The following is an 18,640-nucleotide window of genomic DNA, read 5'->3' as shown; positions in this document are numbered from 1 at the left end:
GCTAGGTGGAGACAGTTGAGCGAGACGGATGCAGCTCTTGATCTTGTGAAGCTTACCCCCTGTTATTTGGGATAGATGGTAAATCAAGATGCACACAGAATGGTAACCGTACAAATGCTACAGAGGAGAAGTGATGTGAATGATCTCTGGTAAGTGGTAGACAGAGGAGCACAGTGACCTGGTCAGAGGACTGGGAAATCTTCCAGGGTTAAACCAGGAGTATGTAGTCTCACAAATAACAAGAAAGAGTGCTAATGTTAGGAGTATCCAGTACCGACAAGAGCCACGACATTGGCGATTGTGGGGGCGGTGGGTAGAGTGGTACCAGTGAGGCGTGGATAGAGGCAGGTGGAGAGGTGAGGAGGTGAGGACCACACGCATGAACAATTCTTTTACAGTTTAGATCAGAAAGCCAGGGCCATGCTTCAGTTGTGGGATGGCTCTGACAGAGAGGGGGCGAGGGGTGAGAAGAAGAGAAAATCCATGCCACAAGAAGCCGGGCTAAAGAACATGGCGCCTCGGGGCAGGGACGCCTCTTGTGCTCTCAGAGCAGGAAGCAGGAAGAGTGGAAAGAGCCAAACACAGAGAGCTCTGAATCACAAGGAGTTGAAGCAGCTCCTCTCTCCATTGGTTTCTAAATTCTTTGCAAGGTGGGGGATGTGGTATTCTTTTGGAAGTGAGAAGACAGGTGGGAAGGTCGATCTTCTGAGAAGTGATGGGAGGAGTTCATAAGGTTGTTGAAAGCAGGGGGGGGTATAAGAGAGTAGCGGGTACCCACCCAGCAGGTGTCCTGGACCTGGCAGAAAGGGGCAAGCACCATGTCTGCTCTGGTTCTAATCTACTGAGTCTAGTTATCATTCTGCTTTACAACAACTGCTTCTAAAATTGCATACAAAATTATTGATGAGTTATAAGGCCCTGCTAGACACTCTAGAAGAAAATAAGATGAGTAAAATCCAGACTGTACATAGGGAGATAACACTACGCCTGAGTACCTCGGACTCACTTGCTACAATGGCCGGACCTATTTTAATCCAATCAGCAGCTTTGGAGGAAGATTCCGCCTTCAGACTCTGCTTCTCTGGGCTGTTAGATCTAGGGTGTGTCACTCACAGTGTCTGGGAGTTATAGGGGACTGAGTCACGCTTGGTGTCCAGAGAGTAGACCGGGAGAGACAGTATGACCTAATGCAATCTGGAGAGTAATGACCCCTGGGAGTGCTTGGTGCTCTTTGACAACGGTCTCACCCTCTAATTGAATCATTTATTATCTGTCTCCTCCACAAGCCTCCATGAGGACACAGTCTTTCTCTGTCCTGTCCACTGAATGCCCCGCACTTAAATATTGGTAAATATTTATTAGATGGGTAAATAAATAAGCCTACATACATTTTATAGAGGCTTTTGCTTACTTTGTTGAGTATCTTTTGTCTCAAAGAATGACTCTAAGTGGAACCAAAGAAATCCCCCACTCTCGTCCTTGCTGCTGTGTTCCTTTGATAGGTAGAAGCAGAAAGGGTGATGGACACTTTGTGTTTTGTTCCTCTCTAGGGCTTCGCCCTGATGTGGGCTGAGGAGCCCCCACTCAGGGCCTCGACCCCCATCCCTGCCATAGCAGAGCTCAGTGTTACCCCTGAAGCCCTCGGGGGGAGCAGTCAGACCGCCGCCTGGGGGTCCAAAGGTCGAGAAGGCTAGGTGCCATCCTGTACCTGGGCAGAGCGACGCAGACTCTCGGAGGCGCAGCAGAGAGACCTAAGGGATGTGGACAGCTGTGCAGCTGAGAGCATGACCTCATTCCCCAAGGAAGCCTCTGCAGGTGCGGAGACCAACCAGGAGGACGCTGCGGGTGAGACCTGGGGCACTCCAGAGCATCCGGAGGTGGCGCCTCAGAGCCCGGAGGATGGACGGGCAAGGACACGGGCTCCCGCAGAGCCCAGGGCCCGTCCTGCCCAGGATGAACACCTGGACATGGTCCCGGTATCCAGTGAGCTGGGTGGCCGCGAGGAGATGGAATTTAGACCAGAACTCACTTCTTTGATTTGGGGAACGGAACGTGCAGAAGAGAAGGGGGAGACTTTTCCAGACACCTCTGCTCAGCCCAGATTTGGACCTGCCTGGGAAGAGCATCTGTCAGAAACCAACCAGCCACGGGGCTCCGTCAGGCAGGGGGAAGAGCTGCGGTCTCTGGGGGCGCGGGAAGGTCAAGGGAGAGGGGCCCTCGAGGGGCTGGAGGAGCAGGGGCTAGCGGAAGTGGGGTTCCAGGACGGAGGAACTGTCAGGGAGGGTGGGCATGTAGGGGAGCAGGAGCAACTGGCAGAGCCAGAGAAGGGGACGGAGGGAGAACACGGGCAAAGCCAGGAACAGACACCAGGTGATGTGATGCTCGCAAAACAGAGAGAAAGAACGAGGCTTTGTGGGGAATTGGAAGGTCTGCGCTATGGTGAGGAGGAGAGGAAGACTCGGGGCCAGCGAGGTCTACAGCAGGGAGAGGAGGGGAGGAGGGCGTTAGGGGGGACAGAAGAGGGGAGCGTGGATGCCCCGTATGAGGAGAATCAAAGCCTGGTGGGGAAACCAGGGAGAGGAACTGGAAGGCAAGAAGGTCAAGTTCTGCAGGGGCAAGTGATGCTGGGGGAGGGGCAGGTAGAGGAGGCGGGGTCAAGTGAGGAGGAACCAGGGAGTTGGGTTGGGGACCCGCTGTGGGCAGAGGGCAGACAAGAGAGTACCAGAGAAGGGGAAGCCCATGATGGTCTTTCCACACTGGCTCTGGTAGCCCCTGAGGTCTCTTCTCCCTGTGACTTATTTCTAGACGCCTGTTACCCCATGACCAGTACTCCTGGGACTCAGAAGGAGCCTCGGGCTGAGGAACTATCCCCTACAGCTCTGGGTCCTACACTGGAGCCAGGAGGATGGTCCTGTCAGCCTGTTTCTTTACCTGGCTCTTTTCCTGCTGGGGAGTCACCTGACCGAGAAGCAGCTCAGGATAGCCAGCAGGAGGGATCTGAGCCTAGGAAGGGGACGGTGTTCGGCGTGGGGACTGAGATGGCCTCTGCCAGTACATCCGGGACTCCTCCAAGGACACCAGACTCAGCTCCTTCCAGTCCTGCTGAAGTTTCCCCCAGCACAACTACATCATCATCTGCCAGCTCCCCACTTGCCTCTCCCAGGAGGGAGCCGTCTCATGCTGCCCATTCTCTAGAAACCTCCAGAGCATCTGTTTGGACCAACAGGGCATCTCACTGTGGGGCTTTGGAGACTCCCGCTGCTGCCCTCCATGGCTTCCCCTCTGCAGAGGCCGCCGTGGAAATCTCCACCAGCTCCAGTTGGGCCAGCCCTCAGAGCACCCCCAGCCACCCTACAGGGGCTGTCCAGCACCTGAGGAGCAACTCCTTCCCAGGCTCTCATAGGACAGAGCCGACTCCGGACCTGCTGGGAATATCACTTTCCTTCTCCCATTCAGAGTTGCCCCAGAGGCCCCCCAAACCTGCCGTCTTTGGCTCTGTGATTCCAAGAAGGGACAGGAAAGGTGGTAGGGACCACAGGATCATTCCAGAATCCCCTAGTTCATTATCCACTCTGGGGCAAGACTCTCAAGAATTCACTTCAAATCCAGAAATGTCCAGCAGTCCCCACAGCAGCCAGCCGTGGGGCTCCCCACACACTTCAGCCTTTTCCCCAGGGCCTCCTGCCTATGGTTCTTCCCCACCCCTTGTCTCTGTAGATATGAGGATCCATGAGCCTCTGCCCCCTCCTACCCCAGAGAAGAGGCGTGTCCAACCCTCCATGGTGGAAAGAGACAGCCATCTCCATGCAGGGGTTTCCACACTGAAGCGGTGTGCCCATCCTCTTCCATTGGCCCCAGGTTTGGGGCTACATGGCCCCCCCAAAGGCCCACTTCCCCCAGTTCCTGACCCCCTTGTGGCAAGGCAGCACCGACCTCTGCCCTCTATCCCAGACACGCCCCACCCTCCTCAGACCTCGTTCTCCCGCAAACTGAGATACAACAAGCCATTACCCCCAACCCCTGATTTGTCCCAGTCCCACCATCCTGTTTCTTTTAGTAGTGCAAGGATCTACAGGCCTCTACCCCCTGTCCCTATTATGGATCCCCCCACTGAACCACCCCCATTACCCCCAAAGTCCAGGGGGAGGAGCAGGAGCACTCAGGGAGGACTCATGAATTCAGGGGGTCAGGGCAAGCCAAGGCCTGTTTGTCAAGAGTGGACAGTCTCCACTCCCCATTCTGTTGGACGTACCTCCTGGCCCCCAGCTATGGGTCGATCGACAGACTCTTTGGCTTCTACCAGCAGGAATAAGAGTGAAGTGTCCCCTGGCATGGCTTTCAGCAACATGGCAACCCTTCTGAGTCCCTCTTCCCCAACCACGCCCTGGAATCTGGAGCTCCAGGGACCTGCCTCTGAACCAGGACCCTCAGAAGAGTCTGAGGCCCCTGCCAGAGGATCTTTGAGAAGAACAGCCCCTCAGGAAGGAGCCAATGGCCTGAGGAGGTTGGATCGAGGCCAAGCAAGGCAGTCAGACAAACTCAGCCATCCCCACCTAGAGAAGGCATCCAGCTGGCCCCACAGGCGAGACCCAGGGAGACCCCCGGAGGGCGGCAGCGGGCAGGTTGCAGACCCTGGCGAGGGGTCCAGTAAGCACAAGGGCTGGAATCGGCAAGGCCTGCGCAGGCCTTCTATCTTGCCTGAGGGCTCTTCAGGTGAGCAAGGAGCAGGGATCATGGGGACACTCGTGTCAGACCACGCTTTCTCCAGCTCTTTCCACCTCACTCATCTGTCCCCAGGGCTTCTGCTCTTCCCTCTGCTGGCTTCACTCATCCATATACCCAACCTCAACTCAGAGTGTTGTGGTGCTCACTGGAGCACTCTGCCTTCTCCTTCCCCTCTATCCCTGTCACCCGCCATGGTGTTCTTTTATTGTGTTTGTTTTTCCCAACTCTTCGGCTCGGTGTCCTCCTAGTAGTAGAGAAAACTTCCTCTTCTTGTCTTCTGACACCAGGGACGAGGACGTTACCTGGGAATAGTGTCCTCACATGCTTTCTGCTTGGGCACTGTCCTCCCAGCTGAGCCCTCATATCCCCCCAGATACCTACGTCTCCCACTTTAGGTCTTTCCTGCTTTGGCTGTCAGAGTGTGCCTCTAAAATCCCGTTACTTCACCATTTCCATTTTCAGAGACAAAAGGTCCAGCCGTAGAAAAATCCCCTGGCCCTTCAGACACCATCGTTTTTCGGTGAGTCATGTTTTCTCTTAATAGACACACTTGTACTGTCTTTTCTGAGGATACCAAGATTTCCATTAGTTGCCAGGGGTTCTGGGACCCTGTCTCTTCCAGAGATGGGGAGGGGAAGAGACATAGACCAGGATTCCAGAGCAAGGGCATCTTTTATCTTCCTGGTTCCGTCAGCTGGGTCTGAATCTCCCATCCTCCTAGGTAGGCCCGTTAACCGCCCCGTGGAAGTTCAGTATGTCTTCCAGAAAAGCTCTGAACTGCCTAAAAATGGGTCAGGCCACAACTTGCCTCTTCAGGGGATTCAGCCCTGACACCCCAGCACACATCCCAGAAATCAGAGACTATCTCATCTATAGTCACCTGGGGCTTCTCTGCCTCAGTGCCCAGCAAGCACCCCAGAGCCTTTCTTGCCTCCACAGGGAGAAGAAACCAAAGGAGGTGTTGGGAGGCTTTTCAAGACGCTGCTCGAAGCTCGTCAACTCCTGTGAGTACCTTGAAACAAAACCGTAGACCCGCGGGGCTTGCTGCCCAGCACTGGCGCTCGCGGCTCCCCACTGCGGGGTGGTGATATCTGCGGGGAGAGAGGATTGCCAGGAGAGCCGGAAGCAGTTTGGCGGCTTCTGTCTCTGCCTCAGCATCCCTGTCTCTCTCGTTCTCTCCCTCTGCCGTGCTGCCTCGCCCCTGCAGCCCATCTGCTTTACCAGGAGTACAGCGATGTGGTTCTGAACAAGGAGATTCAGAGCCAGCAGCGGCTGGACAGCCTGGGAGAGGCGCCTGGGCCCGCCTCCCCCCGGCAGCCCCGGAGGGCCCTGGTCTCCTCGGAGTCTTACCTGCAGCGCCTGTCCGTGGCCTCCAGCGGCTCCCTCTGGCAGGAGATCCCGGTGGTGCGCAATAGCACCGTGCTGCTCTCCATGACCCACGAAGACCAAAAACTGCAGGAGGTACCGGGCAGGGCAGGGGCGGACTGGAGGGAAAGCAAAGGCTCTCATTTCCTGCTCGCTACCGCCACCGGCAGCAAGAGCAGGCTGTCCCCATCACAAACCCACCATGAGCCCCTGCACCACGGCTATCGCTCCTCTCCTCTCCACTCTGATGCGTCTGAACTGCTTTCTGAACCTTCCCCCTGGCCCTCCTCCCCGCTTGCACTCGGCACAGGCCACTTCCTCCCACCTGTCACTATTTGGGGCTCGTAGGAAGTGACTGTGCCTCTGAATTTGTTGGGAGGAGTGTGGAATTAATCCCTTCTCTGCTGCTTCAGTCTAGGCTAAAATTTCCCTCTTCAACCAGGGTTCCACACGACACTGGAGGTTTTCTCTTCAACCAAAGCACCTGCAGTGGCTCTTTTGCTGAGTCCTTTGTAGCTGTCCTGTGGTCCACTGGTCTCCTAGAGGCTTTGGAATGACCATCAGTCTCAGCTCGGTCCTTAGACCCAGTGGCAAGGCTGTTCGGTGTTTATTACCGTTAATAGGTTTTACGTGGAGAACTGCTCTTAATAATAGAACCTTTCTTCCCAGGAAGACAATATGGCACCATGGAAAGGCATCATGGAGTCATGTTTGTGTATCTGGGTTCCGGAGTAAATGACCTGGTTGTGAGCCCACTTCTCTGTTTGCTGGCTCTTTAACTTTGACCAGATTACTTGCTCTTTCTACCTCTCTGTTTTGCCATTCGTAAAACTGGGTCACCAATAGTCAGTGGGAGAGCCAAAAAAGATAAGTGCCCAATGCACAATAGTCACCCAAAAAATGTTTTCTACTGTACTTTAATTTCAAGTCAGGCCAACCTGGGTGTGAATCCTGGCTTCACCATTTAGTAGCTGTGTGACTGCAAGTTCGATAACTTCACTAAATCTGTTTCCTCACCTAAAACTCGAGGATACTGATGTCTTCCTTTCAGGGTGGCCGTGTGGTTTAAATGAAATGTCCCTGTCTGGCTTTTAGTGTGAAGTCTGGTGCCTAGTTTGATACATATTACTGCCAGACTCTCCCTCTCTCAGAGGTGGGAAGGAGGAAAATGTTGGCCAGAAGGACTTAGAGATAAACAAATCAAACAGAGGCAGCTATAAATGTTTAGGTTTTTTTGAGACTCAGGCTTGGGGCTCTTGTTCTGACCTCAACTTGTCAAGCATACAGAGGATATGTAGAAAGTCAGTGATCTGCCCAATACTTAAGGACCAAACACCAGGAGAGCGTTTGGACCCTGGCTCTCTCACCAACTCCAGCATACTGGGAATCCCACCAGGGCTCCTGGGCCAGCCCTGGTCTCCGTTTCTGAGAAGAGAAGCCTCTGTGCTTATATGCACATAGTCCTTTCATAAAATAGCACTTCTGGGGTCTATGAAGTGCTTGCACCAACCCCATTTCTGGTGACTGGCACAACGTCTTTGTGACATGGGGGTCACTGTACCTACACAAAAAGGCAAGAAGCTCTGAGGTTCAGTGAGGTTAAATGAGCCACTCCAAGTCCTATCGTCAGTTGAATGTTGGAACCAGGACTCAACCGTCATTACCAGGGTCATTACCCAGGTGTGTGCGTGTGTCTTCTTTGCCTTTTCTGTTCTGTTCGTGCATCTACCCCGAGGCTGCATGCTTGGATGAAGAGTAGGGGTGGCCCCGTGCGAGGAGGAGCCATTGAGCCGTGAGCCATTGCGCCCCCTGCTGGAAAGTCCACACAAGTTCTCACGTGCTGGACCTTCTCCATTAAACCTCAACAGCACCAACTCGTTCTCAAATATCCTCCTTGCGCCCGTGTTTCCCCAAACCTCAAATCACCTTCATCCCCTAAATCTGTTCCTCTTTCAAAGTCCTGTGGCTCAGAGAGTGAGTCAGTCCGCCATTCATTCAGTTACCAAACTCCAAAGCTGACACATTAGCTGTGACTCCGTCTGCTCTTCCAGCCCCCGTTTCTAGCAAAGAGCTAAGTTCTTCCGAATCTGCCTCCTCAAAAGTTACGAAACTGGCCTACCTCTCCCATCCCCGTGGCCATTCAGGCTTCTATCTGTCACCCGGAATTACTACGACAGCTTCCTAACGTGACACCCCTGCCCCTTCAGCTCTTTTCTCCATGCCGTGCTCAGAAATAGCCTTTACAGAAACCAAATCTGATCAGGTTATTTCCCTACATAAAGCCTCTTTTAACCTTCCCGTTGTCTTAAGTCCAAACCGTTTTACCTTGTTTACGGAATCCTCCAGACAACACCCCATTTACCTCTCCGGCTCCTGCCACTCCTTTAGTATAAATACTTAGTTCCCCAAATCACTCAGTTTATTTAAGCTTCTTGAAAGTATCTTTTTCTCTTCTACCTTTAGGGGCTTGTACACATTCTTCCCTCGGCCTCAAATGCTCTGTCCCTGTCCTCCTGATACCAGGTTAGGCTCTGATGTGACTGCAAGCTATCAGAGAGGGTCTGCCCCCTTCCCTGCTCTGCCCCTCGAACATTATGCAGTGGCTAGCAAATGCCAGGGACTTGAGAACGATTTTATTTTATTTTATTTTATATTTTATTTTATTTTATTTTATTTTATGTTTGTTATTTTATGTTTGTTTTTTTATGTTATTTTAATGTTTATTTATTCTTGAGAGAGAGAAAGAGCAAGCCTGAGCCGGGGAGGGGCAGAGAGAGAAGGGGACAGAGGATCTGAAGCTGGCTCCGTGCTGGCAGCAGCGAGCCCGACATGGGGCTCAAACCCACAAACCGTGAGGTCATGACCTGAGCTGAAGTCGGACGCTCATCCGGCCGAGCCACCCAGGCGCCCCTCGGTGACTATTTTTAATCAATCTCCTCTCCTACCCTCCAGGCCAAATTCGAGCTGATTGTGTCAGAGGCCTCATACCTGCGCAGTCTGCATGTGGCAGTGGACCATTTCCAGCTTTCCGCCCCACTGCGGGCCACCCTTACCAACCAAGAATACCAGTGGCTCTTCTCTCGTTTACAGGACGTGCGTGAAGTCAGCACCACGTGAGATTCCTCTTGTCCCAAACTCAGCCTCGGTGTCTTTAGCCTGTAAACTGTCAGTTGGGTTTTCTTTTCTCTCAGAAACCCTCTCCTTGCTCTCCCTCCTTGATTCCCAGCGCTGTGGGAATAGGGAGAGCAAAGAAGGGGAGAAGGTATGTGGGTGGGTAGATCCGTTAACGGGTGAACAGATGAATGAGAGATGCTTCCCAGGTTGAGGGGATGCACTGGAGATGGGATATGGGCAACAGGTGAAGATCAGAGAGCCAGAGCAGAACCAAAAGAAGAACAAGAAATGGAATATAAGGAGCAGAGGGTTAGATCGGGGCAAACTAGGGATTGCCTTGGAGAGAACGCTAGAGCACGGCAGGGGCACCGAGCTAAGGACAGTCAGTAGAAGTTACCGCCTAACAGAAAGAAGGAGTCACAAACTCAAGGTGTAGGAGGGGTCCGTCAGCTGCTCACGTGAGGCCCCCAAGTCTCATGAGATGTGTGTGAATACCATACAGGTTCCTTTCAGACCTGGAGGAGAACTTCGAGAACAACATCTTCACCTTCCAAGTGTGCGATGTGGTCCTGAACCATGCCCCCAGCTTCCGCCGGGTCTACCTGCCTTACGTCACCAACCAGACCTACCAGGAACGCACCTTCCAAGTCCTGCTGTGAGACCTGATCCCTATTCAGTCCCCACGCGAGCCCTGCAGTGACCTTGCTGCACTAAAACCCCCGGACCCCAATCCCGAGCAGCATCCCAAGAGCCCATGTTTCTTGTGCCTGCTCTGTGATCCCAACCCCAAAGCACCTTCCAGGTCAGATGCCCTCAGCCGTCACATGTGGGCGCCCCCACCATAGACATTCCACTGCATCTCTACTCCCTGTGCCTCCGCTGTGTCCCCAGTCCTCCCCACGGCCCTCCTCACTGGAGGCTCGCTGCCCACGCAGGAACAGCAACAGCAGCTTCCGGGAGGTTCTGGAGAAGCTGGAGAGCGATCCTGTCTGCCAGCGCCTTTCCCTCAAGTCCTTCCTGATCCTGCCTTTCCAGCGCATCACCCGTCTCAAACTGCTGCTTCAGGTACAGCACGTCCCCCCGCGCCCCCCCCCCCCCCACCCGCCGCCCCGTCCCCCAGACCTCTTCCTTCCACCCGAAAGAGATGACCTCCGGGAGCCCCAGGGCCCGGGACCATACATGCTTCTGCCCCTCTTCCACACCCTGTGGACCACGTGAGCCTTCTTCTGCCCACCGCCCTCACCGCTCTCCCCCAGGGTAAATTTGCTGCAAAAATTTGGTTCCTACACTTCAGTAGCTTACCCACAATTCTCTCTTCCTGTTTTCCCGTCCGTTCTTTCCATCTGGCTCCTGCTTACTGTTTGTCCTACAGAACATTCTGAAGAGAACACAGCCTGGCTCTTCAGAGGAAGCAGAAGCCACCAAGGCACATCATGCCTTGGAGGAGGTAAGCAGCCACCACCCCCACTCAGACGCCCAGGATTGTCCTTCACAGAGAATTCTTCTGCGCAAGCCTGTGACTCCAGAGAGCAGGGGTCCCTGCTCATGGGATCGCTCAGCCACCTCACTGTACCCACCAAACCTCCAGACACCCGCCCCCTCCCCCCAGCCTCCTTCCCACACTGAGGATGCTCTACACCAAGGGGCCATGCTGTCACTGCCACCAGCCCCAGATTAAATCTTATGTCCACTCCGCCCCGGAATGGCGTCAGGTCATACAAAATATACCCGAGGCCTAGAACTGCCATTTGGTGCTGCCCTCACACCATTCCAGCCTGCTAGAAAAGACGGAGGCCGTTGCAACCAACTTCCAGATTTCTTGCAGAGGACTCAAAGATCAAAGCCTCTAACACAGTGCTCTTCCTCTTTCCTCAACCTACCCACGGTTCAGCTGATCCGAGACTGCAACAACAATGTCCAGAGGATGCGCCGGACAGAGGAGCTCATCTACCTGAGCCAGAAGATTGAGTTTGAGTGCAAAGTGAGTTGGTCCCCTGCACCTCCACCCTGCCTGGGAAGCCGCCACAGGCAAGCCTCTAGCGGAGAACCATCTTGCTCGCGCCGTCCCGGTCTTTGCCCTTACTGCTGTGTGTCTTCTATTCTGGCCTGTTTTGGGACACCCAAATGCCTACTTCAATCTCTGTGGTATATTGTTAATTGAAAAGGGAAAGACACAGAGCTGTGCGTACCGTAGCATATTACCGTGGGTACAGATCTGTGCATGCATTTGCTTGTGTCTACGTGGAGATAGGCTGGAAGGGGCACATGAGAAAGGTAGGACAGGGGTTACCTGAGGGAGAGAATGTGCATTTGGGAATGGGACAGGTGAGGGAGAACCTATCAGTGTAAGCCTTGATGACAATAACATTTGGTACTTAAATCAGTCAATATTTGATCAAGTCTTCATCTAATCTAACCAACGCAATGTGAAATGGATTCCAAATATAGGGCCAAAATCTCCCATCAAAATACAAATGTAAAATAAGCATTCCGCATTCAGATTCCACCTCAGAACAGGTCCCATCCTTATTTCCCTCGAAGAGAGGGGAATCCTTTATCCCCGTATTAATTGTATTCCAGCACCCCTATCTTTACCCAACTTCCAACTCCGAGCAGACCCCACCTACTTCTCCTTGTCCCTATTCCCACATACGGCTCCAGCTGCTCCTGTTACGTCTCTGGTTATAATCAGAGAAAGAACAAATGTCAGAACTGCACGAATCCTTTAACTTCTAAGACACACAGCATACGGTTCCCTGCCATGTTCCTTCACGTGCCTCGACTGGGGTCATCCAGTTCTCCTTCAGTTCAGGCTTCTAGGGCTGGGCTTTGTCACATAGTCACTGTCCTGGGTTGGAGCGTAGGCACCTTCTGTTCGCCTGATGGGTGGACGTGGGGGCCACACAGTAGACAGTGGTAGGTAGAGGGCTCTGGGAGGAGCAGTCTAAGTGGATGGGTGATGAACAGGAAGGATGATGTGGAAGAGGGTGTCAGTGGCGGAAGCCACGAGGAAGAGGCATGGTGAGGAGGGCAGGACCAAGGAAGCCTCTCGCTTGCCCTGTCTGTGACGCGCTGCCTCTTCTGTCCTCCCCTCCCTGTAGATATTCCCGCTCATATCGCAGTCACGCTGGCTGGTGAAGAGTGGAGAGCTGACGGCCCTCGAGTTCAGTCTGTCCCCAGGGCCGCGAAGGAAACTGAACACGCGTCCAGTTCACTTGCATCTCTTCAACGACTGTCTGTTGCTGTCTCGGCCCCGAGAGTCAGTGACTAGAACGGGAGGGAAAGGGGATGGGGCCAGAGGGCAGGACTCAAAGGGACAGTAAAGGGTCGTGTTCCTGGGGCAGCCCTTCTCAGTGGCTCAACCCATGGAGTGCAGGTCATGGGCTAGAGAAGAGAAAGAAAGGTCCGAAGCAAAAAAGGGGATCCCACCAAATTATGTCACAAGATCACGTGGCAGGGCCTGAACTATGTTGTAGACATGGAGCAAAATGTAGCAAATGAGCTGCTCGCATTCTCAAATTAGCTTGTTTGGGCTAGACTCAGCCTACTAGTCTAGAGGTTCTTAGCCAATTCCAGATCCTAACTCTTTGGTCCTAAGGGCTTTAGAAAATTTGTATTGATTCGATCTCTTCAACTCTTTAAAGTGGTGAAGTATTCATTGTACTAGACATGTGGTTTCCCAGCTCTGTGACAAATCCCTGGGTTCTCTGGAGCCACCATCTTGGGAGCAAGGTAGCACCATCTCGTGGTTTTTATGAGGATTTGCAAGCTGCAAAGGACAGGGATTTTGAATCCAAAGGTATGATGGTGGATGAAGCATAACAACTGTAGAATCAAGTTGAAAAGCCTCGTATTTTGCAGGGGTAGCCGGTTCCTGGTATTCGACCATGCTCCCTTCTCCTCCATCCGAGGGGAAAAGTGTGAAATGAAGCTACACGGACCTCACAAAAACCTCTTCCGGCTCTTCCTGCTGCACAACGCGCAGGGCACCCAGACTGAGTTCCTCTTCAGCACAGAGACCCAGTGAGATGGGGCTGGGCAGAGGAGTCGGGGGGAGGGAGGAAGGGAGGACAGCCTGGGAAGAAAGTGGGGCTGAGACAGAAACTGTGTCCAGAGGACAGCCGCAGCACGATCTAGCCCGTTCCGGACTGAGAGCATCCGAGGAGAAATCCAAACCCAAACTCTGAGCTAATAGACGACTTGCAGGAGACGGGGTGGGAAGGGGTACAGAGTTGCTGCCGATGTTTAGCATCTATTTTCTGCTCTTCAGTCAACAAGGACAAAGTGAGTGAGACAACAGAGAAGAGACGGGCTGGTATGGAGTAACTAAAGAATTGAATTACTGACGTCCACGAGTCATGTGTATAAGCCAGAAACTCTTCAGTGCCGAAGGCTGGTGGACACTTTGTGACTAAGACAAGCACTGGGGTGTCTTTAGCTTTCCTCCCTCCCACTTTCCAACCCAGGCCTCTGTTGAGCAGAAATCCATAGTGTTGACAACCGTGATTTGCTCATGTTTTTAGTAATAATAATAATAATAATAATATACATTATTGTATATTATAATGTTATATATTTTATAATATATCATATTATATAATTACATTATTATAATAATATAATACACACACATACATTTTGGGGAGTATTAAAAATAATACCTATAAAATGTAGTAACAGTGCCTAAAACAATGAACAAACTATAAGCTCATAGCTGTTGCTGCTGTTACAAGAGATACAAGAAGCCTCTCCCTTTAAAGGTTTGACATGATGCTAAACGGTCTGAGGATCGATCCCTATGTTGTAGATACTTTTCCGTTTTGTCTCTTGGAAGACATCTCTGGGTAGGATCGACCTTACCCGTCTTCACTTATGGAATAGAGGGGCTGGTACGGGGGTTTGTATGCAAACTGTGACCACAGTCAGGTAGTCAGTTACAGACTCCTGTTCTTTGTTTAGTATTTGGGGCAGCCTCTTCCTGGAATAGAAATAGTGTCAGCTCTCAATTACTCCAGCGTTTTTGGAAGCAGAGGCTAAGATAATGCAAAATCCTTCAGATGATTACAAAATCAGCTTGGGTTATATTGCACGACCAAAAAAAAAAAAAAAAATAGCACAGATGTCTCCTTGATCTAATTGTGATTACAAAATATTTTTCATCTCTGAAGTATTTGGAGGAAGGGAGGTGGGGAGTAGAGTGTGGAGAATTCTGCAGAGTGATAGTGGGGATCTAAACTAAGATGGACATCTTGCTTATTACAAAATGGAAAATCTCATGTGCCTAATTGACAGCTGACATTCTGTCCCCACTTGAAAGATATGCTATTAAGAGGGTAAGCCTGGAAAGAGAAGGAGAAAAATAAAGGGTGACAAAACACATTAACACACAGTTGGAGATCTTATATTTCCAACCAAGCAAAATCCCATTGACTTTTGTGCTTGATGTCATTGAACTAAACAATGCTTTGAACCGGCCAAGTCTTTCCCACAGTCATTTCCCTACCCCATCCTTGGCCTTTGTCCTCTACCCCAGAGCTACAGCTGAAGCAGCTGACCCTGCTTTGTTTTCTCAGAAGTGAAAAGCTTCGATGGATCTCAGCCTTGGCCATGCCCAGAGAGGAGTTGGACCTTCTAGAGTGTTACGGTGAGTGAGGGTATAAAAGGCAGAGAAAAATGGCAGGGCCAGAAGTCACCTTTGGATGCAGGACTTTAGGAGGCTGGGTGGTAACTCTGAGAACCTTCCACTTATTGCTTTTATCCAGAATTTCAGAGTGGAAGTCTGGCCATTGGAGCTTAAGCAGCTGAGATGATCCACCTAAGACTACTCACTACTATGGCACCACCTCCTCTGCCGTATATCTTCTCCCTTGGGCCATAATTTGCTCTTTTTAAATATTTGTCCCTGTAAATCTATCCTGCGATTATTCTGCCTAGATTTTACCTGCCTGAACGTCTTGGGGAAATAGGGAGAAATAGGATGGTTGGAGTAGGAGTTGTGGAAGGAAGCAACCCAGTAGATCTGTCATAACCACACCCTCTCCTGTGAAGAAAGACCTGAGCTCACCACCCTTAGCCCAGGCTTCCAGGTAGCCACAGACATACACGCACATTATGCATGTGTCTGGCATTCATGTGAAGAGTAGATTTCTGGGTCTCCTAAAGCCCCACAGTTGTCCTTCAGCGAGAATTCCCTAACTGGTATCCAGAGACGAACTGAACACAAAGGAACACTGGTGACTCAAAAGAACAAACAAATACAAAGAACCTCTGAAAAGGAAGTAGGAGAACTCAGGTTGTAAACTGAGTTCTATTACCTTATTCACTCTGTGAACCCATCTGCTGGCCTTCAGTCCCCCAGCTGGAATGAAGGCAAGATGTCCTCCTTCACTGTGGTCTTATGAGTGGCAGATTGGAGATAAGCTTTAGAAAATGGATCAGGGCGCCTGGGTGGCTCAGTCAGTTGAGCGTCCAACTTTAGCTCTGGTCATGATATTACAGTTTGTGACTTTGAGCCCTGCATTGAGCTCCCTGCTGTCGGCACAGAGCCCACTTCGGATCTTCTGTCCTGCTTTCTCTCTGTCTCTCTCAAAAATTAGTAAATATTAAAAAGAAAAGTAAATGAAATACAGACAATAATGCAGCATTCTGTTTGTTTTCTGAGGGAACCAGTGCAGTGTGGTAAAGGAGAAAGAGTGTAAGGTTGGAGGCTAATGGGTCAGAAGACCTCTGAGGCTTGTTATCTTGATCTTAAAAACTGGAAATTTCCTCTGGCTCACAAAAACACAGAAATACAGAAAATCTCCCGAGGGGTCATCTTGATCAACCCAGTCATTTACAAGTGGGGAAACCAAAGCTGAGGGGATTGAGTGCCTTACTTTGATTGTACCTGGAGCCCCCTGGCTGCAGCTCTTCCAGCCCGATCTGGTAGGTACTGTGACAAAAATGGAGAATGAGTCACAGCTTCAGATTTTACCATCTAGTTGAAGAGGCAGAACACATACACAAGGCAATTAGACAAGAGGTAGATGGTGTGGCCTAGACAATTAGTGTTAAAGGAGTTCAGGATCCTTGGTGGACTGAAGAGTCAGGGAAAGTTACAGAGGGAATGTGGGCCTCTAGCAGAATCTGAGTATTTGTAATGAGTCACTGAAGGTTGTTACAGTGGACTTCTCAATGCATCTTCCCCGGAGAAATAGAATTTTTGACTCATTTCAGTTCCAGTATTTTCATTTCCTTATTGGCCCTTTTGTTTCCTGGTAGAGGAGAAAGATTCTTCTGTCTCACTTGTCTGTAACTTTCTAAAGCCCAGACTTTATCCTGAGTCCTCATATGCTTCCCCTGTAATTCCTCTTCTGTTCCAGTCATGTGCCTTTCCTAACCTCTCTTTACCCTCTTCTCTTCCAAAGACTCCCCGCAAGTACAGTGCCTTCGAGCCTACAAACCCCGAGAGAATGACGAGTTGGCGCTAGAGAAGGCAGACGTGGTAATGGTGACTCAGCAGAGCAGCGATGGTAAGAGGGAGAGCCCAGGAGTAAGCTGGGCGTTGGAGGTGGGACACTATAGGTAGATGTATTCATTTCCTAGGGCTGCATAACAAAGTACCACAAGTACGGTGCCTTAAAACAATACAAGTTTATTCTCTCATGGTTCTGGAAGCCAGAAATCCGAGGTCAAAGTGTTGGCAGGGCCGTACTCCCTCTGAAGCCTTTCAGGGAAGATCCTTCCTTGTCTCTTCCAGCTTCTGGTGGCTCCAGGTATTCCTTGGCTTATGGCAGTATAATTCCGATCTCTACCTCTGTCTTCCTTCTGTGTGTGTGTGTGTGTGTGTGTGTGTGTGTGTGTGTCCAAATTTCTGTCTTTTTGTAAGGGTACTGATTATATGGGATTAATGGCCCACTTTGCTCAGTATGACCTCATCTTAACCTTACTAATTACACCTGCAACAACCCTGTTCACAAACAAGGTCACGTTCTGAGGCACCTGGGGTTAGAACTTCAACATATATTTTGGGGGAAACATAGTTGAATGCGTAAGAGTAGTTCAGGAGTAGGCAGTTGTAGACCTTGCCAGACCTAGAGCAGCATGGTTAACATACTGGGAGACTGGATTTCCCAATGCTGGGGCCTCCCTAGTCATTTCAGCCTTACCATTCAGAAAAGTCTGGGGGAATTATTGTGAGTCTGTCCTGGGTAATTCTTCTTCCCACCCATTGCCTGTAGGCTGGCTGGAGGGCATGAGACTCTCAGATGGGGAGCGAGGCTGGTTCCCTGTGCAACAAGTGGAGTTCATTTCCAACCCAGAAGTCCGTGCCCGGAACCTGAAGGAAGCTCTTCGAGTCAAGACTGCCAAACTACAGCTGGTGGAACAGCAGACCTAGCTTTCTCTGGGAGGAATCCCCTGAGCATAAGGACAAGATGTTCCTGGAAAGGGCTGGCCCCAGAACCCTGCAACAGAGGCTTTCTGTGGACCAAGAACTAGACCTTCTGAAAACTGAAGAACAAAAACCCACTACCAGTTGCTAGTCCCAAACCTCCTGTTCTTGTGCTTTGTGCTTGGTGGAGGGATTTTGAAGGACTTTGCACTGGACTCTGAGAAGCTTTTCTCATAAGAAAAGGGAGAAATGGGGCCTAAGCCAAGGAACTTTACCTCTACTACCATATAGTACTTAAACATTCTGTTTCCAGAGTACAGGTTCAGGGCTGACCAAAGTTTCCATCGTGGCTACAAGTTAAACAGAATCTGATTTCAGTTCACTGGAGGGAGATGTTTAAGGGGGATTAACACATCAGATGAGAGGATCAAGCTAGTGACCTCTAAGGTGCCTTCCACCTCAAGAGATTTTCCCTAATTGTTGGTGTGAGGTCAGGGCATGCATCTCTGGGATCTATGTCTGTTGGTGGCAATGTGAGGGTTGTACTCTCTCACGCTAATAAACTTGGCACTTCTCTGAGTGTTTTCTTCTCAGACTCCTGAGCACTGAACAGGGTTTGGAACATGGAATTCCGTGAGAATTCTAGGCCATTTGATTTAGGTACCATGAAAGACCAAGATGGTGCCTAGATCAGGACAGATGCCAACTCTTGCTTTATGATTCCCAAGAGTTTGGGCAGCTTTTCTGTTTGTTACAGCCTCAGAGGTTGTACAAGGGATTAAAAGGAATTGACGAGTGGTAAAAACCCCATTCAAACCTTTTTTACTGAACCTATAAGTTAAGCATAGGTTAGTTCGAATGGATTTGGAAATCCTACTGAGACCATTCGTGATTTTATATTTTGATTTGAATTATGATGAAGGTATCTTCCCAGCTGTTTCATCCACTTTGTGAAAAGTAGCGTGCTATCACGGAAGAGTCCTAGAACCCAAGTCAAGAGACCATCTTGCTGTACTGCCATAGTTCAGCCTGTCCATGTCTCAGTTTCCTTAAGTGTAAAAGGCA

General features: G+C 50.8%; 1 protein-coding gene across 1 annotated transcript; it reads left to right on the top strand.

Moving 5' to 3' along the window:
• Positions 1-1,697: 1,697 nt before the first annotated feature.
• On the top strand, positions 1,698-17,346 carry ARHGEF5 (Rho guanine nucleotide exchange factor 5; the record flags this gene model as incomplete). Its single annotated transcript, XM_058723973.1, has 14 exons — positions 1,698-4,713; positions 5,188-5,245; positions 5,665-5,729; positions 5,933-6,186; positions 9,043-9,203; positions 9,707-9,859; positions 10,140-10,269; positions 10,577-10,651; positions 11,096-11,185; positions 12,306-12,463; positions 13,066-13,227; positions 14,778-14,848; positions 16,611-16,715; positions 16,789-17,346. Coding segments are annotated over 14 exons (4,803 nt in total), but the record flags the coding sequence as incomplete, so codon positions are not given.
• Positions 17,347-18,640: the final 1,294 nt, after the last annotated feature.

This window comes from Neofelis nebulosa, chromosome 4, assembly GCF_028018385.1.
Source record: "Neofelis nebulosa isolate mNeoNeb1 chromosome 4, mNeoNeb1.pri, whole genome shotgun sequence".
NCBI classification, from domain to species: domain Eukaryota; kingdom Metazoa; phylum Chordata; class Mammalia; order Carnivora; family Felidae; genus Neofelis; species Neofelis nebulosa.
The sequence above is the reverse complement of the archived record's forward strand: the minus strand, read 5'-3'. Positions and strand labels throughout refer to the sequence as shown.